The sequence below is a fragment of the Brachyhypopomus gauderio genome, chromosome 13 (assembly GCF_052324685.1).
Source record: "Brachyhypopomus gauderio isolate BG-103 chromosome 13, BGAUD_0.2, whole genome shotgun sequence".
Taxonomy (NCBI): Eukaryota; Metazoa; Chordata; class Actinopteri; order Gymnotiformes; family Hypopomidae; genus Brachyhypopomus; species Brachyhypopomus gauderio.
The window spans coordinates 3,828,572-3,856,167 of NC_135223.1; the positions used below are offsets into that span (position 1 = coordinate 3,828,572).

General features: G+C 44.4%; 4 protein-coding genes and 1 long non-coding RNA gene across 9 annotated transcripts in view; 3 read left to right on the top strand and 2 right to left on the bottom strand.

Annotated features, from left to right (window-relative positions):
* Positions 1 to 117: 117 nt before the first annotated feature.
* On the top strand, positions 118 to 5,582 carry coasy (CoA synthase). The gene is made up of 10 exons (XM_076970338.1): positions 118 to 418; positions 596 to 1,306; positions 1,479 to 1,693; positions 2,261 to 2,392; positions 2,535 to 2,724; positions 3,469 to 3,533; positions 3,789 to 3,873; positions 3,962 to 4,059; positions 4,154 to 4,300; positions 4,493 to 5,582. The coding sequence occupies exons 2-10, from the start codon at positions 622 to 624 to the stop codon at positions 4,562 to 4,564; spliced, it is 1,689 nt and encodes a 562-aa protein (XP_076826453.1). The 5' UTR covers positions 118 to 418; positions 596 to 621; the 3' UTR covers positions 4,565 to 5,582.
* On the bottom strand, positions 5,303 to 14,102 carry LOC143473367 (myosin light chain kinase, smooth muscle-like). 2 transcript variants are annotated; one of them, XM_076970336.1, is made up of 16 exons: positions 14,001 to 14,102; positions 13,265 to 13,448; positions 12,830 to 12,925; positions 11,681 to 11,713; positions 10,791 to 10,921; positions 10,369 to 10,525; positions 9,827 to 10,168; positions 9,512 to 9,611; positions 9,167 to 9,370; positions 8,685 to 8,902; positions 7,736 to 7,859; positions 7,346 to 7,495; positions 6,972 to 7,095; positions 6,669 to 6,774; positions 6,419 to 6,559; positions 5,303 to 6,196 (listed from the first exon to the last, which is right to left on the bottom strand). In XM_076970336.1, the coding sequence occupies exons 1-16, from the start codon at positions 14,061 to 14,063 to the stop codon at positions 5,991 to 5,993; spliced, it is 2,379 nt and encodes a 792-aa protein (XP_076826451.1). In that variant the 5' UTR covers positions 14,064 to 14,102; the 3' UTR covers positions 5,303 to 5,990. The 2 variants fall into 2 exon arrangements, with proteins under 2 accessions (XP_076826451.1, XP_076826452.1); XM_076970337.1 differs by lacking the exon at positions 14,001 to 14,102 and adding an exon at positions 13,562 to 13,654.
* Positions 14,103 to 17,424: 3,322 nt separating this feature from the next.
* On the bottom strand, positions 17,425 to 21,092 carry LOC143473507 (uncharacterized). The gene is made up of 3 exons (XR_013120539.1): positions 21,058 to 21,092; positions 20,429 to 20,706; positions 17,425 to 19,993 (listed from the first exon to the last, which is right to left on the bottom strand). It is a non-coding gene; the product is annotated as an uncharacterized LOC143473507 (long non-coding RNA).
* On the top strand, positions 20,534 to 24,981 carry pus3 (pseudouridylate synthase 3). 3 transcript variants are annotated; one of them, XM_076970527.1, is made up of 7 exons: positions 20,534 to 20,682; positions 22,463 to 22,888; positions 23,072 to 23,340; positions 23,448 to 23,628; positions 23,793 to 23,902; positions 24,017 to 24,195; positions 24,322 to 24,981. In XM_076970527.1, exons 2-7 carry the CDS (start codon positions 22,463 to 22,465, stop codon positions 24,618 to 24,620), a joined length of 1,464 nt encoding a protein of 487 aa, XP_076826642.1. In that variant the 5' UTR covers positions 20,534 to 20,682; the 3' UTR covers positions 24,621 to 24,981. The 3 variants fall into 3 exon arrangements, with proteins under 3 accessions (XP_076826642.1, XP_076826641.1, XP_076826640.1); XM_076970526.1 differs by lacking the exon at positions 20,534 to 20,682 and adding an exon at positions 21,170 to 21,395; XM_076970525.1 differs by lacking the exon at positions 20,534 to 20,682 and adding an exon at positions 21,722 to 21,882.
* Positions 24,982 to 25,263: 282 nt separating this feature from the next.
* Positions 25,264 to 27,596, top strand: part of grnb (granulin b) — an 11,048-nt gene continuing 8,715 nt past the window's right edge. For both annotated transcript variants that reach the window (XM_076970340.1, XM_076970341.1), the window contains exons 1-5: positions 25,264 to 25,415; positions 25,834 to 25,896; positions 26,415 to 26,555; positions 26,806 to 26,943; positions 27,103 to 27,198. In XM_076970340.1, coding sequence (XP_076826455.1) covers positions 25,867 to 25,896; positions 26,415 to 26,555; positions 26,806 to 26,943; positions 27,103 to 27,198 — 405 coding nt within the window. In that variant the 5' untranslated portion in view covers positions 25,264 to 25,415; positions 25,834 to 25,866. The remainder of the gene's footprint in view (positions 25,416 to 25,833; positions 25,897 to 26,414; positions 26,556 to 26,805; positions 26,944 to 27,102; positions 27,199 to 27,596) is intronic.

Consider the following 27,596-nt stretch of genomic DNA (forward strand, 5'->3'; position numbering starts at 1 on the left):
TGATTTGTGGTGTATTTGTGGTTTCTCAATGTTAATTGTGGATATGTTTTTGTCCAAATAATGATTTTTGTTTTTTTTTTTTAATGATTTTCAACAGATTTGTGGCGATTGTGTTTTTTGTTTATCTGACTTAGAGTTAGACCAGACTATGGTACAGAATATCTGAACGTAAATAAGCATATTTGGGGAAAATTACCTATTTGTCTTATAAAATAATTACTGGTTGGGACTTTTATTCTGACATAACACGATTCTCTCTTGTGGCCAATCACAATGCTCAGATTTGTCGAGGCGTGCTTCGAGGAAACATACCTAACTAACTACAGTTTGTGATGATGAAACCCATCAGATCGGACATATCTGGATCATTCTTGCAGTAGGGAGGCGACGCGAGGATCCGGACGTACAAGCGGTTCTGGTAGGTACCGCTACTGTAAGCCAGGGTAACGGCTGCAGCATAGACAGCTAACTAGTTAGCTAGGTTATGGTGGGCTGCTTCCCTAAAGTAACTAACCACAGCTTTGGTGGCTCCAGCTATACATGTTCACCAAATCACAGGTTACAAACTTAACGGTCTCTCCGTTTCCCTCTCCAGCTCTCTGGTGGTTCCGCCGTTCCACGATGTCGATGTTCAGCACCGGCATCCTGGTCCTCACGGCCCCGCTGCACACGCTCCCGTTCCGCATCGCGCCCGTCCTGAGCTCCGCGGCGCAGGTGGTGGAGCGCACGCTCTACGTGCACCTGCATCCCGGCCTCAACCTGGGCACGGGCGCGCATGCGCGACCCGTCTTCATCCCTCCGGTGGTCGACCTGCCCGGCCTCATCTCGCGCCTCTACAGCAACGCGGCCGACGTCTGCGGGCACCTGGACGTCAGGGTGCTGCTGACCAACTTCCGTGCCCAGTCGGTAGTGCCTCAGGCTGGGTTGGATGCCCTTTCGAACCCCTTCCCCTCCCCACAGACCCTGTCCCACTCCCCAGAGGTGGTGCTGACCGACTTCCCCCTCCAGGACCCTGGGCAGTCCTCGCTGGTGACCCAGTGCCTGCAGAGGTATGCGGGCCACTGCTATGTCTGCATGCCTGACCTCTCCTCTGTGATCCTGCACCCAACACTGGAGGTGGTGAAGAGCGAAGAAGAAGAACACAAAGGAGGAGAAGACCCAAAGCCCATAGAGACGTACGGAGACGTGGTGGTCGGCGGCACCTTCGATCGGCTGCATGGGGCCCATAAGACCCTGCTGAATATTTGCTGTCTGCTGGCCAACAGGCGCTTTGTGATTGGGGTCTCTGACCAGGAACTTCTTAAGAGTAAGCTGAGACAGAACAGGAAGAGGACTTTTATTTCCAATCATCAAATCTCTTTTGCTTTTCCTTGTCGTTTTTTGTGGGTGTATTGTACTCTACTTCATTTCTATTCTCTCTCTCTCTCTCTCTCTCTCTCTCTCTCTCTCTCTCTGTCTCTGTCTCTGTCTCTCTGTAGATAAGGTTTTAAGAGAACTGATTGAGCCATATACGCGCCGTGTGCAGAGGCTCCGGGAGTTTCTGAGTGATGTCAAGCCATCTCTACAATACGACATGGTCCCTCTGTCTGACCCGTTTGGCCCATCGATCACAGACACCCACCTGCAGTGCATCGTGGTCAGCGAAGAGACCAGGAGAGGCGGAGAGGCCGTCAACAGGAAGCGAGTAGAAAATGTGAGGTTTTGATTGGCTGCTTAACAGGAAGTATGTGTGTTCAGGAAGAATCGCCTGCAGTTAATATGTAAAATAGACGGGGTTTGTTGTCATGAATATCTGGTCAGGATATGCAGAACTTTTGGAATAAGTTGGTGAGAAGCTCAGAGTTCAGATTTCTTCTGTTTCGCAATGTGAGTCTTTGTCCAAGATTGATATTGGAGTGGGTGTGTTTTTAGTTAGTCAGTAACTTCAGGGTAAAATTTGAGATTTTTCACAGTTAAAATTGCACCTTGGTGACACATTAGAGCTATTTTAGTGTTTTTTCTTTTCCAACTGCCTTCTTCAACTGTTACATGTGACTTCAGAGCAGACAGTACTTCGTTCAGTATTTATTTATGTTCTAAACTGAGTATTGAAGGGAAATGTTTAACATGATGCTGTTTCTGATGTTGTACCAATGGTAAAGTTGATTTATTTCTTATGTCAGTAATTCAGAGTGCATGGAGTTGTGATCACCTCCCACCACAGTGTGGCGCCACTGCTTCTGAGCGCTCATGATTGTTGACTGGCCTTCATGTTGCACAGGGCCTGTCGGAGCTGGTGCTGTTCGAGATCCCCCTGATCAAAGACGCACATCACACAGACATAGAAGAAGAGAAGATTAGCTCCTCCAGCCTTCGCGCACGTCTGCTGGGCACCCTGCTGGCCCCGCCCCCGGTACCGTTCATCTAACGTAGATGTAGGCCGTGTGGTAGAACTTAAGGGGAGGCGCGGGAACCGTTGCTTTATTGAACATGTTGTCACGTCACAAACCTCTGAGCAGTAATGTCCCCTGACGTACTGTCTCCTGTCTCAACAGGCCCGACCTGCTCTCCCTCGGGTCCCGTACGTGATCGGACTGGCGGGGGGCAGCGGGAGTGGGAAAAGTGCCATTGCGCGGAGGCTAGAAGGACTCGGAGCCGTGTGGATCAACGCAGACCAGCTCGGACACGGGGCCTACCTACCAGGCTCCGCCCCCTACCAGAAGATACTGCAGGAGTTTGGTCCAGGTGAGCACAAAAGGCTGGGGGACATGTCGGTCAGAAACAAAACCGAAGAAATTATAAGAGCGAGTGAACAATATAAATTAGATGATGATGATGATGATTTGACGTCAAGGCGTAAATGGTTCTTCTTGGGAAACATCAAATTTTCAGGGTTTCGGCGAGGTGAGTCCTCACAGGGAAATCTGTGGCTGACTTGAAGATACAAGTTAGATACCTCATACAGTTAGACGGGTCTCCCTCATTCCTCATACAGTTAGACGGGTCTCCGTCATTCCTCATAGAGTTAGACGGGTCTCCCTCATTCTCTTTGCTGGTATGTCTCTGTTCCATAGCTGAAGTATAGGCTTCGAGCATGAGACCTTCTGTAGAGGCTGTATGAACTCACGCTGTTTGAAGCCTTTCTGGTGGTAGGGTTGGGGGTGGTGGTGGTGATGGGTGGTGGTAGGTGTGGTGGTAGGGTTGGGGGTGGTGGTGGTGATGGGTGGTGGTAGGTGTGGTGGTGGTGGTGGTGGTGGGTGGTCGTGATGGTATGGGTGGTGGTGTGGGTGGTGGTAGGGTTGGGGGTGGTGGTGGTGGTAGGTGTTGTGGTGGTGGTGGTGGTGGTGGTAGGTGTTGTGGTGGTGGTGATGGGTGGTGGTGGTGGTGTGGGTGGTGGTAGGTGTGGTGGTGATGGTGGGTGGTGGTGGTGGTGGTCAGATCTTCTCTTTTTCACACAACAGCTGCTCATCTGTGTGTCTTCTCTGTTAGATGTTTTGAATGAGGATAAAACCATAGACAGACGTGCCTTGGGCAGGATGGTGTTTGGGAACAAGGTAAGATGCAAAACACCGCTTGTTTTTAATAATGTCTAAAATAAGGGCCTGTGTGTATACAGACACACACACACACACATATAGAGATATTTATAATTGTAGTTAAGTACACTAAGTTTCTAGAGCTGCTAATTCAGTAGCACTTTGCTTGCACAGCTGATGGATCTCTCCTGTTACTCTGGAAACATTGTGTACTTCACTATAATTTATAATATCCATTTCTGTGTGTGTGTGTGTGTGTGTGTGTGTGTTCAGGAACGGTTAAAAGCGCTGACTGATATAGTTTGGCCTGAGATATCCCTCCGGGTGAAGGAAAGAGTACAGCAGGCAAAGCAAGAAGGCGAGTTTCACTCCCTCACTCTCTGTTTAAAGTCACACTCCTCTGAGGTTTGAGCCCGTTTTTGACAACACCCTCCTCCTCCGTCCAGGTGCTGGTGTTTGTGTGGTCGATGCGGCGGTGCTGTTGGAGGCTGGCTGGACGGATATGGTGCATGAGGTTTGGGTCACCATTATCCCCGAGGAGGAGGTAGTGTAGCCGTTTGCCCCTCACCCCTCAAAGTCTGGAACACTTGTGTATACGTCCTATATGTTAAACCAGAGTGTCTGTTTCCCTGTCTCAGGCGGTGAGCCGTATCGTGGCGCGTGATGGCGTCAGTAAGGAGGACGCATGGAAGCGACTGCAGAGTCAGTGGTCTAACACTAAACTGGTGGAGCAGGCCAACGTTGTTCTTTGTACACTGTGGGACCCAGACATTACCCAGAGACAGGTAGACTCCACCCTCGAAAATCCCTCACACTTCCTGGGTGGCGGTAGTGAAACCAAAATTTACTGTTAGCATTGTGTTCTCAGCATGCTAGCAAGTAACTGCCTGAAATGGTTTTCAAGTGCTGGAAATTGCCTGAAATAACTTGTACACGATGTAATTGTGTCATGTGTTTGTATTGCGGGTGTTGGGCAGGTGGTGAAGGCCTGGAATCTTCTACAGGAGCGCATCCAGCAGAAGAAAGAGGACACCGGGTTGCCCTCCTGAAACGGCAGTTTTAGACCGCTACAAACAGGCACACACTTTGGCTTGACAGAGCGCATCACAGCCTCCCGAGAGATACTTGAACAGCCCTTATTCTAGGAGAAACCTAAACCCCCAAACATTAAGGTGTTGACACAAGTGGATCTTGAACACGAGTCTGTAGGTGCAACAGGACTGGACTGCACCGTCACTACACCTAGCACTACACTGGAGTTTAAACCTGTGATGTTTCTACAGGCAGACGCTGGTTCCTAGCACACTGGTTGGGAATGACCACAGTAGCAGAACTGATCTGGCTCTGATGTTTCCAGCAGACCACGTGACCAGTGGTTGATTCGCAGTTCCTGATGTGGTTTGTAGGAGCCACTGTATGGTTAACACCGTGGTCTTTGACATTTGTGCCAATTTAGTGTAGTCTGGTTTTAGTATTGGTCACGATTGGTTTGTTGCTTTCCTCCACTCATCTTTTTGGATTTGTATGTTTGAGAGTCCATCCAGTCGATCGTACACGATCTTTTAAAATGAGTTTTTGCTTTGGTTGTCTTCATTCCATCGTTCACATCATTATGGAGACTTAACACTCCAGTCTTGATCCCCAGTGTCCGTCAGATCTTTGTGAACGAGAAATTTGCAGAACTCTACAATTACAGAAAAAGCATCCTGGGGCACCATAGACCATGTAACCTGTTACTTTTCATCTTTACTCTTGATTATGAAAATCAAAAAAATCAAAGTTGTATCTTGGGTTGGTTATAGGTTTTTAATAGATATATAATGTTAAAATTATAAAATGTATTTAACATGATGTGGATTTAAGACAATCTATGTGGTGTCTCCTGAATCTGAGAAAATTGGTATAGGATTAAAATACCTAAAACACTAAACCGTAACACTAAACTTAACCTAATGGGGAAGGAACTTTCCAATGACCTGAAACACATGTAAAGCCAAATGTATTCCATTTATTTAATAAAAATCTTACATTAAAATCCTGAGTTCAAATAAAATTACAGAAATGCTACCACGAGTGGTATGTGGTAAATACAATCTAAAAATACACTTAAAAAGTTAAAGTTTAAATCGTAAATGCTATGACCGTGCACATTCTGAAAGCTAGTACCAACCATACAGGAACAGGCTGACCAGCAGGGGGTGCTGACGCTTACTAGGTGACCTCTAGAATCTACCAGTAAAGAAAAGTGGTGGGGAAGTGGGCTAACCTGGTGACACGTATAATAATAACCAAAAGTACAGGTGTGTTTGGTGTTCTGGGTGTATTCAGTGAGGAATTAAGTGCTTTGTGAGTCTGTGAGGTAACACCATGATTGCTGACTTTGTACTTGAACCCTACAAATGTGCCTATGCATAAACCTAAAACGTCCAATCGAACAACCACCCCTCAGTTTGCATTGCTGGAGTGTTTCCCTCTCTAGCTGTGCACAGTGAGTCGTGCGCAACACAGCGCCTCCCCCAGGTGGTTGGAGGCACGGCACTCGTATATCCCAGAATCCTCTGGTCGTATGCACGTCAGTGTGAGGGTGCACAGGCCGTCTTCCATGTATTCGATCTGCACCCGCTCCGTTTCTTCAAGCGGGTCATCGTTTAGCAGCCACACAACGTCTGGCTCGGGGTAACCTACGTCACAGACAGACGTGACTCAAAGACATCACTCCATACAAAGACGGACACGTCCCTTTCAAAAGGGGTTACCAATCATATCGAAAAAAACGATACGCTGGTGTCCAACTGCAACACCCACTGCACTGTGTAGTATCTGCACTAGCGCAGATTTCTGTCTGTCTTAATCTGTTGCAACAGAGCAAGCATGCGTGTTTCTCTGAAAGGTGGTTCAGGTACCTTCTATGACGCAGGCCATGTGCACGGTGGCCCCGCAGGACTCCGTGAGGTCGTGCATGATCTGCGGGAATCTCGGCTCGCTCTTCAGCTGGTCCTCCAGGGACTTGACGGCTTGGCTGGCCTCTTTTCCCAAGGCTGCGTCTGTGGGACGAGAGGCACCGTGGTCAAAGGCTGCTCATCACCCTTCGGTAAGTGACCGGTACGAGCGTTGTGCACAAAGTCCATTTTGTTGGCCGTGTATACAGTTTACCTCCCGTGGGGCAGGAAGGAGAAACCGAACCAGGAGAGTCGGTCCCGTCCGATCTGTGCGAGAGTTTGGCCATCCTCCTCAGCGCCAACACGGCTTTACCCGTTTTCTGCAACAATATCGCCGAACCAGCAGCTGAATACATGCAGAAGTCCGACCCTTCCACAAAACACAAACTACGTGTGTTGGGGTTTGGCAGGACAAACGTTTAGACTCGTCATGTGCTGAACGGAGCGATACACTCCGTGTAAGATCTGGAGAGTGTGCGATTTGGTCCATGAGTGTCCGTCCTGTCCGTTTGTCTACCTGCCATCTCCGCCGGGCCAGGAACCGCTTCATTTTGTCTTTGTTCAGGGTTTTCGTGACTCGGGGTGAGGGGGACGACTTCATCCATGGATGAGACAGAGCCTGCTCACAGGACATCCTGCTTCTGGGGGAGCGTGAGAGAATGAGGCTGGTTGAAAGGAAGGATTAGGCCTTTCATCCAGTCACAAGGTACTGCCTTGGTTAAATGAATCTCCTCACTTTGAAGTACGTGTAATTCGGGTTGGGCAACAACAACACTTCACAAAAGGTTGTGTTGGAATAAAAAAAACATTCAGCTTTCAGAGAATTGGTAAATAGAGTTTAAATGCTTGTGGTTCAAAGGGGATGACCAAACACAGTTTATTCAGACACACCTTTTCTCCTTCTTCAGTAGCTTGGAGATGAAGTCTCTGGCTTCATCTGTGATGTCATCAAACTCCGAGTCGAACTCCCAGGATGCTGCAGTCACAAGGGCAAGAGTCTCTGCATCCGTGTTTCCCTGGAACGGAGACTCCCCGCTGAGACTATGGGAGATGCAAATATTAGTAAATATTTTATATATGTTTTTTAAAAGTATGGATGTTTAATAGGGAAAGCTTTCAGAAAAATCACTGCCAATATTGAGCAACAAATGATGGACGTTACGATATGGATCTGGAGTGAGTTTCCCGAAACGTTCTACGAACGTTTCGGGAAACCCACCCCTGTTCTGTACGTGTAGGAGCCAACAGTTGATCACCTCGGGAAGCCGTTGCGATACTTACAGGATGTAGCAGATGACTCCTGTGCTCCACATGTCTGTGGGCAGATCCACTGGCTCGTAACTGATCACCTCTGGAGCCACAAACTCGGGCGTCCCCTGCATCACCCTTAAAGGCTTCCCTGGTTCTGTGGGACCCAATTGCGAAGCTCTGAGCCACATTACCCAATCATCACATTACAGCACTCGATTACAGAAATTGTAGCTACACCTGTGACAGAAGCTAAAACCCTATCTCATTAGCCAAGATGCTACATAATTCAGCTAGTGAGTCATGATATAAATGATGTAGAAGGAATTGTTGTTTTAATGGTAGAGTATCTTTACAGATGTGATAATGAAGCGTTGGTAAAGATACACAAGTACATGAGAAGAGAACCAATAGTCATCTCCTAAGCATAGTAGCAAAGAGTGGACATGACTGATCTCGCGTTTCATAGCACCCCCAGTTAATTCACACAGGAAAGAGAAGAAATATTTATGTTTCGATGTGCTATCTGCAATCCACGGGCACAGCCACACATGCACACGATTAGCGAGAGAGAGAGAGAGAGAGAGAGAGACCTAGATAATGTTACTTTATACTTAGATTTTAATATCAAGTTTTATATATATACACATCTCAAGATGATTTTTAATGCTGTTTCTGGAGTGTTAACTGTTTTAATTATTACTGCAGACGTGACCCAATGCCTTCATGCTCAGATGACCAGGCTATTTCAGTTATTTAAAAAAGGAAGTAAGGAGGTCTTCAGCTCATATCACTTCATCTGTGTCTTCATGGGGACAATTTGGGGGGGAAAGCATTTGTGGAATTTCCCAAAGCAATTTAAAACTAGGGTGGTGCATAGACCAAAGATGTAGGGCACACTGCTTAAACAGCCAGTTCAAGGCCAGTGCTTAGCACTTGGGGGGGGGGGGGGGGGGTGTTCAGAGTTCTTCCTTCCACTCACCCAGTTTTCTTGCCAGGCCAAAGTCTATGATCTTGATGAGGGTCCCGGTGGAGTTGACGCACACTATGTTTTCGGGTTTGAGGTCGAGGTGGACGATGTTCTTGCGGTGGATGTACTGGACGCCCTCCAGGATCTGACGCATGTACTGCATGCTGGTCGGCTCCGTGTGCTCGAAGTTGTCGGCCACGATGCGTTCGAACAGTTCGCCGCCGGCGATGCTGTGAAGCAAGGGAACAGGATGCCCAGTGTAACTTCCTACATGACACATCACAGGCGGTGCAGTTCTTCCTGGTCTTTACTCTCAAAGAACAGACATGGTCAAGGAAGGGGCGTCAGGAAATGGAGAAACAATGGAGGAAACGGAGTTGAAATGTTTATGGAAATCCCGCATCCGAATACGGAAGTAATCGTAATTCTACATCTTCAGTGATCTGCTTAAGCCAGGCTGCCATCCTACAGTAGACGTTCTAGGGTGAACTCACTACTCCATGATCATGGCGATCTCCGAGCGACTGACGTAGGCCCCCAGGCACTGCACGAGCTTGGGGTGACACAGCTGCTTCATCAGTTCGATCTCTCCACGTGCTGCTTCTTTGTCTTTGGACCCATGCGCACGGTAGAACTTTCCGGCACACACCCGCCCAGTCTCCTTATGGGTCAGTCTGAACACCTGCCCAAACTTCCCTCTGAGAAAGAAACAAAAGATTACCATACATAATACATAATACATCTTTGAAATGTTCGTTTTTTTTTTAAGTTCCAGTCCACTTGTGTTTGCCTAGAGAAACGTTTGACAAACATTGCTGAGAAAATGATAAAGCACTCACACTCCTAACTTTTCATGGATGTTATAGTGATCTTTGACTTTGTTGGTGGTGTCAATGATGGCTTCCACGTATGATGGAGTCTCTTCCTCTTGTAGCTCTCCTGTTAAGCATGAACCTCATTAGCCGGTTAAAGCCATTGATGTCGTGCTGTGCCAGGCTGGCATGGTCCGTATTGCTGGAGGGAAACACTCCCGGTGCAATACTGAACTCGTATTAGAACAGGATAATCACACTACAGGACAGCAGCACTACCACAGACGCCAGTCAGATGATGGGATGTTTAATGTTTAACTACTTTAGGGATCAGGGTGCTACCTGCGGTTTCCATGCTGATACAGTCCGACGCCTCGCTGGGCTCGCTGACTCCCATGGCATTGCAGGCGCGCACACGGAATCGGTACTCTCCCTGGGGGTGGAGGTCAGAGGTCACCCGGTACGTGGTGTCCTTACACTGGGAGGTGAGCTCCTTCCAGTCTCCAGACCCTGACTGGTCCAGCCTTTGCACCTCCACCACGTAGTCCGTGACGGGCGAGCCGCCGTCGTAGGCGGGGCCACACCAAGAGAGCGCCAAGGACTTGGGGGTCAGCTGGGACACAAACGGACACGAGGCGGGATGCTCGGGCCGGTCTGGAGAGGAAGTGGGAGGGAGACGAGGCTCTGTTGGTGAAAAAAAGATTTCAGTGGGTTAGTAAGGTACAGTTGATCTGAGCTTAAGGGATCACAATGCTAAGAAAGGGGCTCTTTACAGGTGAATGTTCAGGTTCAAGATTAGACTTCAGACTTGAGCGAAGGCAGCCGACAGCGACTGGTCTATCTGCAGTCTGAAAGCCATCAGCCAATGACAGCCGCTTGCTCACCTCTGATGCCGAGCATGATTGTGTGCTGAAAAGTGCCTTGGTGATTTCGCACAAAGAGCGAGTAGCGTCCTGTGTCCACAGGAAGGACCTCAGAGATGGTGAGGATGCTGTGGTTCCTGCCGCTTTCTATACGAATACGTCCTCCATCCACCACAACCTTCATACAGTAGAAGAAATGACCAAATGCTGTAGATCTGGACTGATATGCTACATAACTCAAAGTTTATTTGAGTTTTAAGGTCTTCATCTCTCATCCAGCTGAAATCACTTGAATGAAATGGGTTCAGTGTAGCACTGCAAATGTAGCATTTTAAAATTATCTGTCAAATTATGATTGGCCGCCATCTTGAGTCCTGCGATATGTTCATGTTTGTCTCGCATCACACGTGAAGGCAACTGTCCAGAGAAGAACCTTTCCTGACCTTATCGTGATTGTGGATCCAGCAGGAGGTCGTAGGCCCTGGGCTGCTGAAGGAGCAGCACAGTTGAGCTCTCTCCCCAACGTCAACCTGCACCTTCTCCACAGGCTCCAGGAACCTCACCACACCATGACCTCCAGAGAGAAAAAGAGGCCTTGAAACCACCACCGTGAACATTTCCCAGGGACAGTGTGCTTTTTTATGGTCAGAGTTTATAGGGATTGAGTTCAGACTGGAAAATCAAGATCAATATGTGAACTAAAAAAAAAAAAAAAATCTGAGAATTTCTAAGTTTCTAAGATTTGACCCCAAACACCATGCAGTAATTGCAACCAGTTTGTATCTTCAAATGCAGTGGCTGTAAGAGATGCGTTGGGTAGAAAATGGAATGATTCAGAATCAGATTGATATCAAGCAAAATAAAACAGCGTAAATACAGCATTCTTCAAGGCGCCATCAGAGCAAGCTCGCTGACCAAACCCCACATTCTTCTAACCACAGTTTCTCACATGCATTTCTGTCAGCACAGACGGAGCTTTTCCTGCACACGCTTGGTGTGATGACGACAAAACATGCAAGATCATCTTTTCAACCCACTTAAAGGAGTTCCCACGGTGACATGTTAGCAAACTATTTTTGTGGCGACTTGGCACGGCCCACAGCTATATTTAATCCAGCTACTTCACTTATGCTCTTCATGGTTTAATGATAGTCCCCTAGATCACTTTAAACACAAGAACTTCACCACTTTTCATCTCACCCATTTAATAAACAACAAAAGGCTATACCGAAAGCAAATGAACTCAGCAGTTTTCATTTCATCAAAAGACACATGCTGTTATTTAACTGATTACCAAGACCAACGGATTAACAAGACCAAACACAGTACTCACCCTCTCCACTGCAAGCTCTTCTCTTAGGTGTTACTGCCAAAGTGGGAAGCATACAAACCAAATTAGAAGGACAAGACAGGTTCATATGCACAAGTGGGAGGAGCTCAATCATTCATGAGGCTGTAGAGGGGAGGTGCTAGCTAGAGGTGGCCAATCACTAAACAGTACACCAAAAGATTAATTGATTTCCCTTTTTCAAAAGGTTTCCCTTTTTGAACAATAGACTGGTGGATTGATATTTAATTTTTGAGCTCCTTTTTAAATAAGCAGGTAAAAAAGTGACTAAAGGCATACAACTGATCAAAATAATAGTGTTAAAAAAATATCTGATCAAAATAATAGTGTTAATAGTGTTAAAATAGTGTTTTTTATGTTGACTATAATAATGTCATCAGTATTTGTAAAAATCATACATTATGATTGGATATACTTGTTTTTATAGATATAATGGATATTGATGATTTCGTGATTTTATGTGACAGACTCAATCCAGCCCAGCCACTGTACGATCAGATCAGACCTGCTAAAGCAGGCATGTATAAACATCCCTTTGCTACATATGTTTTCCTGGACAACTGTTTATTGGGCTCTGAGATTGCACGACATGACAAACAGGAAATGCATCCATCCACCTCGGCCCACAACACCAGACAGACAGGAACTGAGCGCCTTCCAGGGGCGACCAAACACAATGATACGATACACTCACCATTCTTAGTACTGAAATGCATTCAGCCAGTGAACAGTATGAATCTAGCTCACCATCTACAGCCCTGGGAACATCCTCTAGATTGTGGCTACACACTTGTGCACTGGAAGTATATCGTCATTTAGAACACGTCACCTAATCTGCTGCACTGGTGGAAAATCACTTGAACCTCATTATTTGCTTGTGAACTTTAACCCTTATTGCAGATTGTAGTTCTGCAGTGCTGCACAGGGTTAACCCTAACCCTAACCCTAACCCTAACCCTAAAGTTACTGCTGATAATTATTCATCATTCCTATGGACGCACAAGTGTAACTTTTCAAGAGGATTTGCGTGTAACTTAAAGTTTGATTGACCTTTCGTGACTCTCTTCCTGGTGTGTTTATTGTATGTATTTGTGGGAGGGATCGGTTTGGGGTTTGCGTCTGTTATATCTGTACCTGTTTTCTTCTCTTTCGTCTTAGCTGTCATCTGAGATTCAAGGTATTTCTTCTCCACATCAACTGAACTCTGATCTTTTGTTGTCGTGGTTAGGTCTGCCAGAATAAATATGATAAAGCTTTTATGAAATTCAAATAATACAATGATTCATATAATAAAATAACAAAGCTTTGTTGGACTGCCCTGTCCACCAAGGACACACACACACACACACACACGCATCTCACAACCACCTCATCACACAGTTGTAAATGATTCAATGTTTGATCTTCCAAATGTAAGAGAAAGAATACATCAAGCTAAATAAATATTAGTGTTCATTCCTTTGAAAAAGAAAAAACAGGCACTTGAAAAATAATTAGAATGAAGATAAATGAATAAGGAAGTTGTAGCTCTAATCTATGTGCAGAGAAGCGACTCTGATCGGCTTTTACCTCTGTGCAGCTCCGAATTCTGTTTGCCTGTCAGAGTTTGTTCTGTTAGTGTCCCGTTCTCCATCCTCGTTAGCTGTGTCGCTGGAGTGTGTGGTGGTGCTGTTGGGTTCAGCACCAGGTTCAGTGTGGTTACGTACATCTTCTCATCACTTTTACAAGCCATGTTGGCTGGTTTTCTGCAGAACTAGGGTTAAAAAGAATCAGATGTTCACTTCACTTGATGTGGACCACGTCGTGCGCTTCACTCCTGCGTTTCTTCATCGTTTTAGTTCCATTTTTGCTGGAGAGACTTCTGACCTGAACTGCTCAGTTGCTGCTGGTGCTCGAGGTTGAGTTCGTTGAGCGCTCATTGTTGTAATAATTCCCCCCCCCCCCCCCCAACATATACACAGGAAACTGTGTGCTTACAGGTCTGAACATGACAGAGACAGAGAGAGGGAGGGAGAGAGGGAGGTAGAGAATGAGAGACAGACAGACGGACAGACAGATAGAGACAAAGTGTGTATAGGGGGTGAGTGAAAGGGAGATGAACAAAAGGAGATATGACACGCAGTGGTGTTTCTACACCTGAGCTTTGGTCACATACCTTGAAAAACAAGAACCATTTGGCATCTAATGCAATAAAATGTTAACAGCACAAAAACAGCAAAACCAGGAAACACAACATCCATTATTTTAGTCATTTGAACATAGACAATTTTACACATATCTACAAATATTTTATGACTTCTTTTACCAGAAATCCAAATATACCCTCTGCTCTCATCAAACAGGAAGCAGTGTCGAGTGTCACAGGCATAGAAGACACAGAAGACGTAGAAGAATGCTGAAGATCCAGTCAGACTCCCCTCTGACTCTTTATTTTATAACACAGTCTAAAGAACTGATCCTGAAAGTCGTGGTGTCCTATTGTGTGATGCTTAGCTCATGTGAACAGTTGTCACTGGGTTCTATGAATCTTTATTTCCCTGTGTGTGTGTGTGTGTGTGTGTGTGTGTGTGTGTGTGTGTATGTTTGTTATTTGGTTAGATTCTGCGATCAATTATTAATAAACATCCAAATATTAATAGGCACACATTAGCAGATAATATCGTTCCACAAAATGCTGTTATATAATTTTATACCACACTACTGCAGCCAATGATTTTGTTTGCTAAAGGACACTTTCATCAAATGGGAAAGCAAAAAAAGTGCACTCACACACACATAAATTATGTTTAATGGAGGGGAAATTGTAAACATACACACAGGCATACACACACACGCATACACACACCTACAAACAGACACTTCTGAATTGTCAGGAAACAAACCAGCAGGAATGTGTTAATTCCTCACTGACATTCCAAAGGGATAATTGTCCCACATCCTGTTCCCACAGTTTTCATGACTTTAACAAACTACAAAAAAACTTTAACAGTCTTGCGTGTCTTAAATGTGTCTCTGGTGTGTTTTTAACAGTCTTGCGTGTCTTAAATGTGTCTCTAGTGTGTCTTTAACAGTCTTGCATGTCTTTAACGTCTCTCTAATGTGTCTTTAACAGTCTTGCATGTATTTTTACTTTTTTTTTGTACAACATAAACATAAAAGAACACCTAACCCATGACACTTCAAAATTAAAAATGTAAACTTAGATTTCATATGTTAGCATTTGTTCTTCATTTAATCGCTTATGTTTACCAGCAAAGTGAGTGAAAAAGTTTCAAAAGTTGAATTGGTATTGGTTATTGTCTATTCAAACCAGAGACTACGTTTTTTTTAGACTAGCGACCAAAAATTAGGGATCTAGGTTAAGGAACTGCTGAAGACCGGCTCACACCCACACACACACACACACACACACACACACACACAAAAGGTGCATGTTCTTCAGCTGACCTCTTTAGTCACTCCTTGTGGGTTGAATCAGGAGGATTAGGAGATCCAACACTGAATGTCTTCTAAACCTTAGGACACCATCACACTGCACTGCAAAACACTGTTTGATTCCACACACAGTTCATTCATCAAGGAAATCCTGCCCACAAACATCATGCAATCTAGATTACATGTATTTACACATACCTCAGTCGCCCTATATTCAATATGGTTCACTACCTCCTTCATAAGTTGAACCTGAACAAAATTGTCAAATTGGTAAACATATATCACAATAATATGTGGGGAAAGTGATGAGTAGTGTGTCATGAGACAGCAGATATAGGGAATGATGGCGGCACAGTTGAAGATAAAGGTCAGTTATCGTACAATGGTACAAAAAAAGAGGAACTTTGTGGTCGGGACACCTTGTTGCAAGCTGTGTATGTGTTTGAAGTTGTCAAAGGGGGCTGTCTTTGAATCTGCCTTTCACTTTCAGACCTACTTTGAACTTCATTAGCATGGTCACTGTGTGAACTCGTGTTTGAACTATGGTGACATGTAGAACTATGGTGAACTATAGTCTTGGCAGAGAGCGTTGTGTATAGCTTTTGTTTTGCTCTTTGTGATAAAAGAGGGAAATGTCTTAACCTGTTGTTATGACATGATTTCAGTCAAACAATGAGGATGACACATTTGCAGGAAGTGCAACTGTGACATAAAGTTGAAGTTTCAATTAAAGACTGCTAGTGTGCAGTATGTAAACAACAAATAAGCAACCACGACATGTACTGTGTTCAGTATGAGCTACTACGTGTACACTAAAGTTTGATATTCTCTTAGGGGAAGCTAAGGTACCACCTTAAACACGAAACATTTAAAATTAGTAATGGAGTGTGCAAAGTGTGCCAATGAAGTCCTCCGCAAAGAACACAAGAAGATATCACACTGCTGTAGGTCACCATGAGCATGATCCGGGGGCTAGTAACACCAAGGGGGCACATGGACTGTTACTGATAAATAAGCAATTCATTCAGAATAAGAGTTTCTGAAAATGTTGTAAACAAAAATGTAAAAAACATATGTGCTTAGGTACATAAAGAAATTCTCAACCTTCCACATATCCAGAAATATTTGAAACACATACACTGCTGTGCACATAGATATGTCTTACTTAAAGATCAATCCTCTAGACCCAAAGACATAATCCAATAGACTCTGTGAATTTCTAATTTCCTCAATTCTAGGGGTAGGTTTAGGGAAATAACTGAGCAACTCATAAAAACTAATTTGTCATATATGTAGAAGTGAAGAAAAGATATAAAAGCAGTTCCCGCAAGATACGAGGTTTACCTTAACCCTAACCCTAACCCTAGGTTGCATGTGAAGTTGGTAAACACTGTTTAAGTCCTACAGAACATCCTAGAGAACAATGTTTTTGCACAGAGGAGAGGTGCTGTTTGACTATTACATTTCAAATGAGTTGTCACTGAATGCAAATGCATATTAGATGATGTTTGAATGATCGTCTTGATAATTAAACTTTTTAATAACATTGTTAATGTTTTATTTATCGTTTTAATGATCATGCCTGATCACATGAAACATGTTAAGTCAAATTGGGGTATATTTTTATTTAAATAAATCTACTAATAAAGATTCCAAATGACTGTGTAAATGAAATATCAATAGAAGTTTACCAAATTGAAAATGTAAACAGAATTGATAAGAATGATTTATGATGTATGAGTAGAATGTTTAAATGTAAAATTACATTGGCATTTTGTGTATTACATTTTCATTTTAATGATTATACTGAATTGTTTCCATTTTCCCTCACATAAAGAACTGGATATCTCAGGAGAATCAGCCTAGCCAAAATAAAGATGTTGGGGTGATATACACAGACCTTGAACAAAAGGGGCAGACTGTGTGGAATGTGTGGGTGGAACCTGGACATATTTAGATAGAACCATTCGAGATGTCCTTACATCTGTGAATGAAACTTCAGTAAATCAAGTTATTTTCTCTTTTTGTTAAGATCACCCCACATGATTGTTCCTTCTTTGGGCACTAGATAGATCATTAAGGATCAAAGCTGTATGTCATCTGTTCTCTATTAGTTCTGCTGAGCACTGATGTGTCCCTATTACTGGCACACTAGGAACATCATTGTGCAAATTGTCCAAGCTGCTATACTAGTTGTTGTTGTTGCCATATTTTGTCAATTGTGATTTTATCACAATTTTTAACCCATCTGTGCAGTTAGAACACACACACACACACACACACACACACACACACACAGACATGCTTTTTTATTCACCAAACTTCCATGAAGACACAACAAGTAGGAATGTGATTCATCAATGTAGTATCAATAGAACAGTACTTAGCTTTTTGTATTTAATTTTTTTTTTTTTTTGGATTGAACTCAACAGGTATGTGGTTTTATAACTCTTCTTTTAAACATTTTCACCAAAATTGAGCATGAACTATACAAAATGGAATTCATTAATGTAACTCATCAATGTAATATCATCAAGAACAGTACAAAAATTGTATAAAGATCAGTCTGTTATCATTTTATACTGAAGTCAATAGTCACGAGGTTTAAAACCTCTTTTTAAAATATTTTCACCAAAATTGAACATGATTTTTTTAAATAAATGAACATGAACACATGGCCACAAAGTGACCCACTGGAACCTTAGCCTGAACATGAACACATCGGATTTTAGTTCACAACATGTCTTTATATTTCTCGTTCACAAGAGACTATAGCATCCCACACATCAGCTGCAATGGCCATGTGGCGCAATGTGACATTCTCTGGTGGACGAATGAGAGCCAGTATGTCACCAAAAGGGTACCAATGAGCATCTTCCCTCACAGGCCAGAAAAAAATGGTTTGGCCCTGATTTACTCATGCATCTGACCTCACTGCTTGAGTGATTCCTGGGTAGATCTTGTCATCATACAACAAGGCACACCATTTCCCCACAACATTTGGGCTATGCCGCTCAATTTCTGGTGGGTGATGGATTGGAGCTAGTGTGCTGGTGTCTGTGGGATTGAAGCTGAAACTCTTGGGTTCTTGGCATTCACATTGAAGATTGCCTGTAGCAGAGCACAGACAGCTGATATTCCGATAGAGAATCTCACCAGGAGAAAGAGTAAGGACTTGGTGAATCATCATTGTTGCAGGTATGGACGGGAGATTAGCTGGCATTGCACTTGCAGGATCCTCCACAGCTTGTTCATCAATGTAAAACAAAGAAACCTTAGATTCTCCCTCACACAGTGCTTGGTATGGGGAGGATGCTGTGGGGATGTCCACTCCTTGGCTGACAAGCCTATCAGCCCTTCTTTTTATTGAGCCACCTACTCCATCAGGGGCCCCTTTGCCGTGGCTGGCTTCAAAAAAATCCCAAGGTCCTCTTGTAAAGCCCATGTTGAAGATCTTGGTGGAAAAGAGGAAAAAAATTCCACATTGCTTATACTTGCGTGCAGGAGAGTCCATCACTCAAAAAATGAACAACTTTGACACCTGGCCATCCCTCTCTGACATCCTTCAATGTTGGATCCAGGTGTTGCCAGATGGCCCTTTCAACCTAGAGGCCGACACGCTGCAAAAAGAAAAAGGAGTCTCACTCCCCACATAGCACACACCTGTGTGCAGAACAGCCTGTTGGTGGGACGCACCAAAGTGAACTGCCTGTACCTCTGAGCTATATTTGCAGCTATAATTCTCTGCAAAATCAACGTGTATGACACATTCATTGGAGGGAAGACTCATTTTCAGGGCGCTTGAAAAAGTGTACTGCTGTCGAATGTTGAAGAGGTGACGCCCGAATTTCCGAGGCGAACTGTTGAACTGTGCCAGTAGTTGTTCTTGAGAGCATTCCATCTCTTTCTTCAGAGTAACTTTTGATGTCACTCCAGGTTTGTTTCGATGTTCTCTGTCAACCGTCACCCACTGCAGGTAAGTGATGGAATGAGTACCAGCGTAGTGGGTTGTCACTGGACAGCTTTTGTTTCAGCAGTTCTCACATTATCCATACATGCAACTTTTGTTGGTGGTATCACAGGTGATTGATGTTGGTAAGCTCTCCAAATTCAATGTGTGAATAACATGTTGCTGGTATAGCTTTCGGGCCATGAATTCCAGGTTGTCATGGAGCTTACACGTACATGTGTTGCGGTCGGCAAGTGAGGGGCGAACTACCCAGTAGGGTCGGAATGTGCCGAAGAGCGAGAAAGACAGACGGAGATTAGGATGCTCTGCAAGGAACTTCTGATAAAGATTTGTTAGTGTATCAGTCAACAGTCTCTTTTGCATTTTTTTTTTCTGTCTGGTGACTGTTTGTTTTTTCCCTGTAGTGAATCGCGAAACATCCTCACGTAAGAAGAATGATGTGACTGCCGATCTAAGTTTGGCTCCAACGCTCTTGTATGAGCAACGCTTTCTTCCATGGGTACAGGAACTTTCTCTGTTTTTCCATGCCTTTCTGGAAAATTCAAATTCCTCTTCTGCCATTTTCTGCATCTTGTACTTCTTTAAGATTTTGTTGGTTATTTTGTTGGTTAGTATTCCTGAAATTAGTTGTTTGTCATACATTGCACGTATTCTCTCAACTACAGCTGAATGAAACAAGAGAGTTCTCTTCAGAGATGGAGCTGAGAGATGTTTAACCAGTATATTAACCTTGGTTCTGGGAGATGGATTGCTTTTTCGTCAGGCGTTGGATCCGCTTTCTGTACTTTTCTATCCGTCGATTGGCTTTCTTCAACTTTTCCTCCATTAATAACAACTTTCTTGTTGATTTGGCCTTGGCAGCTCTTGTTCTTCTCACCCAAGCTTCCTGTTGCCTGTGACAAACGTAAAAATTTATATATATAAAAACATGCATCAATTGTCGCCACAATGACATACAAGGAATTGATTATACAAAATATTGAAATTTGAAAAAAAAAAACTTGAAATTTTGCTGAATTTGTTTACATTTACATTTGTGGCATTTGGCAGATGCCCTTATCCAGAGCGACTTACATTTTTTTTTTTTTTTTTTTTTTTTTATACAAGTGAGCAATTGAGGGTTAAGGGCCTTGCTCAGGGGCACCTCAGTCATGGCCTCAGGTCTGGGAATCGAACCCGGGACCCTTCGGTCACAAGACCAGTTCCTTAACCACCAGGCCATGACTGCCCTGTTTAATTCGAATTATACACAAACTTTCTCTCATTTTACTTGAACATTACCCTGTATGACCTAACCTGCATGTCAGCAATATAACTTCTATCCTGACCTTGAGGTTTGAGGTTGAGAGCTGACTAATGATTCAGGGGTATCTGGAGAGGTGTTTAGGGTCTGAAGTGCTTTTTTTCTCTCTTTACTCCTCCTATGTGCCTCTCTCCATTTCTTTCTCTGGGCACGCTGCTCCCTTGCAGTGCGGTCTTTCTGTGTTTTCTTCTTTCCTGTCTCAATGTCTTTTTTCCACTTCTCTCTCTCTTTCTCTAGGTACTGCTGTCTCCTCTGTGCATCCTCATCCCGTCTAGCACGGTAGCGCCGCTGCTTTTCAGAATTCTGTAAAAACATTTTAACTTGAATGTTTTGTCAAAGCAAACTGAAAATATGCAGCACTGTTTATTCTAATGCAACCCTGTTACTCAACTTACAGTAACAGGGTTGCGACTAACAGGGTTGCAAATTTAGTCTAAGTTGTGGTCTACCCCAGGAACAGATGCTAACTGTAAAATTTAGCTATGTATACAAGATCAAGGACAAATATGGTTATATAAGTATATAAAGTAAATTTTGACTCTACTCAATATTAGTTTTACAATATGAGGAACAGAGTTGCATTAACTGAGTGACACACACAACTTGGACAAACATATTTGGAAAAAATACCTTGAAAATTGTTAGAGCACTTACCATTGGTCTTGTCATGTGGGCAGGAAATGTCCTTGTGATGTAACTTCCTTTGTGCCAGTAAACAAATATTTTTAACTCTTTCTCTGCCAGATAAAATTCCTTATGATAACAGGGCTGCGCGCATGTTGTGGGACACAACTTAATAGTGTAAAAACTGTGACATGCAATACAATGTAGACCAAAGAAGTTGTTTTCATAAGTAAAGGAGATGCATTTCAACAATATACAAGAGGAAGTAATTTATTTAGAGCTTATTTTAATTATTAAATTTGGCAAAGGAGTTGGTCACCCAATGTGTGGGACAAGAGAAAACGGCCATTTTTTGAGGTGGTCCAAAGGTATTCGTCTTTTGAATAATATATAAGGAGCTTATTTTTCCACTAAATTTTACAGTTTGTCTTATAACAAGTACATTGTTAAAAAAATATTTAGATATTTTGGATATGTACATTTGAAATTTAAGTGATGGGACAGGAAATGTACCAAAATCCTGGAATGAGCCAATTACTATATTGTGTTGGTCTTAAATAAGCATTGGGATTATGATTAGGACACTTTAGGATTACCGACTTAAATGCTAAATATAATACAATATGTAATAGGTTAAATATACGGTTTTAAACCGACTTTTATTTTGACGTGTGTCGCTGTAACGTGTCAGCTCGGGCGTAATTTCCACGTTCACTATAGGTCGTGTTTCGTGGACAGCCGGATAGCTGGCTAGCTATCTTACTAATGTGTTCTTTTAGGTATTACTTTAAAATATATTTTAAGTTTAGGACAGTGGTACAGCATCTATGAACGCTACTTTTCATCTCTTTTAAGGTAAAATCGCTTAAATGTTGTGAAAACGTCACGTACAATGAAACCAAAGTAGAATTTTATGTGTTAAGTGTGTCTGCACTTTCATGTCTAAGCCTAATGTTTTAGTGGCACGTGCTGTTAGAGACATCATGTCTCATCATGTTTCATAAAGTAGTTTTACTGCAAACAACATACATGAACAGTTTGTGTGATTTCTGATTTTAAGATGCTAGAGATAAAGATCCATAGAGATGAATCTATTGAGATCCATGTGCTGTCCGATTAAAGTTTACACTGAAATCCATTGAACAACTTCAGCACGTGAGCGGTGAAACGAACTCGCGCAATTCAGTTTAATTCAGAAAGTAGAGAAACTTTAACCAAAGGAGCTTTGATGGGTTCACAAACAAACGCAAGTCAGGAGCCCCCCCCTCAGATGTACCTACACTTTTGTACCACAGCGCTGTTAACTTCATTAGAAAATTGGCAAATTTGAATATTGATGAACATCTGATGACCGACTGTAAGAGTAACGCCACGTCAGAGCTGCCTGTTGTGTGGTTCTGCATTAATCCTCTTTTGTGCCGTGTCTCTTGGGTAGATGAGTGTGTCGGAGGAAGCCCTTCAGGCCCGGGTCAAGGTGCTGGAGGCGGAGCTGATGCGGCTGAAAGCCCAGCTGAGGGAGAGGAGCGCTAGCGTACAAGAGGAGGTCAGGACAGCGGAGTCGCCTGGTCTTCCCACCGTCCACGCCAAGACCCAGGTGGACGGGGGAGGCGGGAAGAAGGGGAGGAGGGCAGAGACGGGGCGGGCGTTTGACTTCTCGGCGCACCCGCGCCGCCACGTGGCCCTGCGCCTGGCCTACCTGGGCTGGCAGTACCAGGGCTTCGCCGTGCAGGAGAACACGGACAACACCGTGGAGGCCCGGCTGTTCGAGGCGCTCCTCAAGACCCGGCTCATCCAGGACCGGCAGAATTCCAACTACCACCGCTGTGGCCGCACAGACAAAGGGGTCAGCGCCTTCTCGCAGGTAGAACTGGACCGGACGTGTGGGTTTCCTGCACTGGACTACACAAGACGGTGTTGTTTCTGAGTTGGAGATTGTGATTGGAGCTTTTGTGATAAGAGATTTTTGACTGATTGTGTTCTGGTTTTCTCAGTTCTGTATGCAAACACTAACGGAAGTTCCCTGTCTCTCTCCTGTTCTCTAAAGGTCATATCTATTGACCTGCGGTCCTCTCAGTTCAGCGGTTTGGGTGTGACCATCCCAAATGGTGTTGAGGGTAAACCTGAGACCCCCATGGGTGAGTTACCCTACGTAAAAATGCTAAACAGGGTCCTGCCTCCCGACATCCGCGTGCTTTCCTGGGCACCGGTGCACACCGGCTTTAGTGCGCGATTCGACTGCCAGTACCGAACCTACCGGTACTACTTTCCTCGTGGAGACCTGGACATGGAGCTCATGGCTGCAGCGGCCAGGCGGTCAGTGGGGGGACACGCTGGGAGACAGAAGTCCAATCATTGAACAGCTAGCGTGTGCTGCTCTTCGCTGCATGGTTTTCTAAGGCAAACCTCGATCAACACTGCAGGTTTGAGGGAACCTATGACTTCAGGAACCTTTGTAAGATGGACGTGGGTAACGGCGTCCTGCAGTTCCAGAGGACTATCCTGTCTGCCAGTGTGCAGCCTGCCTCGACCAGCCACACCTCTGACGATCCGCACCACCTCTACTTCTTCCAGGTCAAAGGTCTCGCCTTCCTCTACCACCAGGTGTGCGCACAATATCCCTTACAGACTCGAAATGAACTCCTCAATATCTCGTCATGAAATTAGGTCAGTGCACACGGCTTAAGAGAATTTGATTTACCTTGATTCGTGTGCACTGTGTTTCTTTTCTTCGTGCCTCTCCCATCTGACGCCTGATCTGTGCCCAGGTTCGCTGTATGATGGCCGTGCTGCTTCTGATTGGCCAGAAGCTGGAAGTGCCGGAGGTCATCGACCAGCTATTGGATATTGAGAACAATCCCAGGAAGCCTCAGTACAGGTAGACTGCAGATACATAGAGCCGGGCAACTCCAGGTGCTGCAGGATTATTGTGCCATGTTGATGTGTGTGTGTGTGTGTGTGTGTGTGTGTGTGTGTGTGTGTGTATGAACAGCATGGCGGTGGACTACCCGCTGGTGTTGTACGAGTGCCATTTCGAGGGCCTGTGTTGGAACAGCGGGCCCGAGGAGGAGAAACAAGTGCTCAGCTGCCTGCATCAGCACTGGACCCAGGCTGCGGTTCGGGCCCAGGTCCTGCACAGCATGGCCCAAGGCCTGCACCAGGCAGGCACAGGTGTGTTCATGCATGCTTGAGTGTGTGCCTTCCTCTAATCATCATTAACACTAATTATTACAATATATTAATATATCTAATTATCCATTCAAAGTGATGATTAATCTTGTTGTGTCTGATCTGCAGGTAAGGAGGCCTCCACCATACAGTGCCTGCTCCTGGAGGGATCCAGACAGAGGAACTACCGCCCCCTGCTGGAGCGTCCCCGCTGCGAGAGCCTGGAGTCGAGGATCCAGCACTTTGTGAAGAGAGGGAGACTTGAGAGAGAGGAGGGAGAGAGTGGGGAGGAAACTGTGGCCTTTAAGGGCAAGAGGTCACGATACTCGCGCCAAGTGACCTCCTCAGACCAAAAGCAAGAGAGTCTTCAAAGTAATATGGATGTGCCGTTAGAACCTGTGAGTTTTGATGGAAATCCACTTAAATAAAAAACTCCAGTGGGATACTTGAGTATCTGAAATGCTAAGACGTCAGGTTTGGGACATTAGAACAATGTTTTTTTCTCTTTTACGAGTGCTGCATTTAGCAATACCTGGATGGACAAAACCAAAACTGTTATCACGTTTGACGGAGCAAGATAACTCAAATATTGACTGTTGGCTCACCAGGGGTGTGCTAGAAAAATACATTTTTGCACTTGTTAACAATTTTGGCACAATATTGAAAAGTTGAAAACGTAAGTATTTTTTTTTTAGTTTAGTTTTTAGATGAATTCTCTTTTGTTTATTTTTAACACAATAAATTCCTCATTCTTGGCTGTAACCTTTCAGTTTTATTAAAAACTTAGCGCTGTGCGTCTTGAGGTTCACTGAGGTTTATTTCACTCATACACTACGTATTTCAGGGTGTTCAAAACACTTTCTAAAATGTTTAACTTATTCAAACAGTATGATAGTCTTTTTATTAGTATTTATTATTTTATGTAGCTTATTCAAACCAAATTCGAATGTGGCAAATTTATCACCGTATATAATCCATCACATTTGATCGATTTTGGGGCCCTATAATCAAGTCAAAAAATAGACGCCAAATCCCCACCCCCACCAAAATACCCGTGCACGCGGACCGGACCTCTACTCGCTGTTGCGCGCGCGCGGTCACGTGATGCGGTCGGCGTCACGTGAGGGGCTAACCGCTTTGTTCTGCAGTTGAGCGCTTCAGTAACGTTATATCACTTTAAACGGCTCCGTTTAACGAGACGTTTCTTCACACGCTTCCTCCTGGCAAGTAATTCCTTTATGTACTGTGTACAGTAGTTACAAACTAATGTCACTGAAGAGTTTCTACTCATAATTGCCTGAACGGGTGGACGGACGGCTAGCTACCGTTAGCTCGAGCCCCTCATAACGTGCACGAGCGGGTTCAACGTAACCGACGAGCTGATGTTTGTTTACTTTATGGACGCTTGTTTACAGTTAACTTCATCAGATTATGTACTTTTACAACGTACTTGTCAAATATTCATGTTTATTGTACAGCAAAAACAACTTCAACCCTCAGCGAGACACTGTCGGGTTGATAAATGTTCATTTTAGTGCATGAGTTTAAAGATTAAGTTGTGTGTGTGTGTGTGTGTGTGTGTGTGTGTGTGTGTGTGTGTGTGTGTGTGTGTGTGTGTGTGTGTGTGTCTGTGTGTTTTAGAGGTTTGGACGCTTTGGACGTGACTCCAGCTGTATGAGAGTTCAAGAAAGTCAACACACGACGGTAAGTGTAAACATCTGAAGCGCATGAAACGTGTACTGTTGTGTTAAGGAGACCGTTCTCCAGCTTATAGCACCGCTGTAGCCCACTCGCCCATGGCTGACCTGTGTGCTGCTGGTGTGGGAGAAGGCCTACAACGGTCTTTATCAGCCGTGACTAGCGCCCTGCTCCGCTTTGATAAGGCACGTGACCCCGAGCGCGCTCGTGCGTACACGTGCAGGTGTCAACTGTAAATAATGCACGCTGCCTGCCCAGCTCGGAGATACAGGATATTGGAGATATTAATGTTATGTTCTTCTGTTAGGTAGAAATAACAGGAAGTGTTCGGTCCTGTGTTGTCGTGCCACTGTGCTGTGATGTTGTACCAAAGCAGGTTTCATATCCTATTTCAGTGATGACATTTTCTTCTCTGAGGGGGAGAGAGATGCATTATTACTGTGTAACTACAGGCTCCAGATTTGTGAAGATGTGTGTTGGTGTATGTGTCATGGAACTACTTTCTCTTTCTGTCTTTCTCTCAGATGTTTAAGAGTGTGTGTGTGGTGTTGTGTGTGATGAGTGTGTGTGGCGCTCTTATTTGCCCTGATGGAAATATGTGTGAAGAAGGAAACACCTGCTGCCAGAAACCATCAGGAGCATATGGATGCTGCGCACTCCCAAACGTGAGTGTGTGTATGTGTGTGTGTGTGTGTGTGTGTGTGTATGTATGAGTGTGTGTGATTTCTGGTCTTTATCATCAGAAATGATCTTTTGTATTCATCAGTAATTAATAGAATGCAGCTCTGTTGTGTGCGTGTGTGTGTGTGTGTATGAGTGTGTGTGATTTCTGGTCTTTATCATCAGAAATGATCTTTTGTATTTATCAGTAATTAATAGAATGCAGCTCTATTGTGTGTGTGTGTGTCATTGCAGGCAGAGTGCTGTTCAGATCATCTTCATTGTTGTTATGAAGGAACTTTGTGTGACCTAGTACACTTCAAATGTGTAAATAAGACACACACACTAGACTGGGTGAAGAGACTTCCTGCCTTGGAACCCAGCCTTCCTCAGGTAACACACATACACACACACACACACACCCCACTCTCACAACCAGAAAACCGTATCAAGTAACCGTTGCATTTCTGTTGTAGAACTAGTGAAATGGTGGCCGGTGTCCCTGCTGACATACGTAGAGTAACAGCGTGTGTGTTTCTGACTCTCTCTCAGGCGGTGGTGTGTCCGGACCAAGAGTCGGAGTGTCCTGATGACTCCACCTGCTGTGAGCTTCCTACGGGCAACTGGGGCTGTTGTCCTCTTCCTAATGTAAGTCTGTCCACATGCCTGTGCTCCATGGTGAGAGTCGCACCGTCTGATTGGCTCTTTCCCCCAGTCCATTGCCCTGGGACCAAGAGCTTGATGGTGCGGTTCTGAACTGCTGCGGTTCTGAACTGCTGCGGCTGCTGCTGGTGATACAGGACTGCAGGCTGAATGTGTTGTTTTGACAGCACACGTGCTGGTTTCTCTGCTGTGATTTATGGGTTCTAAGGATCTTTAGATCACGATTCAGCCTGGGGCTACTGCCAGGAACATTTTCTCATTATGAGGGATGCCTTGACACGTGTGTGTGTGTGTGTGTGTGTGTGTGTGTGTGTGTGTGTGTGTGTGTGTGTGTGTGTGTGTGTGTGTGTGTGTGTGTGTGTGTGTGTGTGTGTGTGTGTGTG

Coding starts and splice junctions, on each gene's coding strand:
- pus3 (XM_076970527.1), top strand. CDS start 22,463: ATGAGTGTGTCGGAGGAAGCCCTTCAGGCCCGGGTCAAGGTGCTGGAG. Junction 23,341..23,447: donor ATGGCTGCAGCGGCCAGGCG/GTCAGTGGGGGG, acceptor TCAACACTGCAG/GTTTGAGGGAACCTATGACT. Junction 23,903..24,016: donor CCCAGGAAGCCTCAGTACAG/GTAGACTGCAGA, acceptor GTGTATGAACAG/CATGGCGGTGGACTACCCGC.
- LOC143473367 (XM_076970336.1), bottom strand. CDS start 14,063: ATGCCTGTGACACTCGACACTGCTTCCTGTTTGATGAGAGCAGAGGGT. Junction 10,169..10,368: donor AATCATGCTCGGCATCAGAG/GTGAGCAAGCGG, acceptor TTTCACCAACAG/AGCCTCGTCTCCCTCCCACT. Junction 7,496..7,735: donor GGAGTCATCTGCTACATCCT/GTAAGTATCGCA, acceptor CATCTCCCATAG/TCTCAGCGGGGAGTCTCCGT.
- coasy (XM_076970338.1), top strand. CDS start 622: ATGTCGATGTTCAGCACCGGCATCCTGGTCCTCACGGCCCCGCTGCAC. Junction 2,393..2,534: donor CCCTGCTGGCCCCGCCCCCG/GTACCGTTCATC, acceptor CTGTCTCAACAG/GCCCGACCTGCTCTCCCTCG. Junction 3,874..3,961: donor ACAGCAGGCAAAGCAAGAAG/GCGAGTTTCACT, acceptor TCCTCCGTCCAG/GTGCTGGTGTTTGTGTGGTC.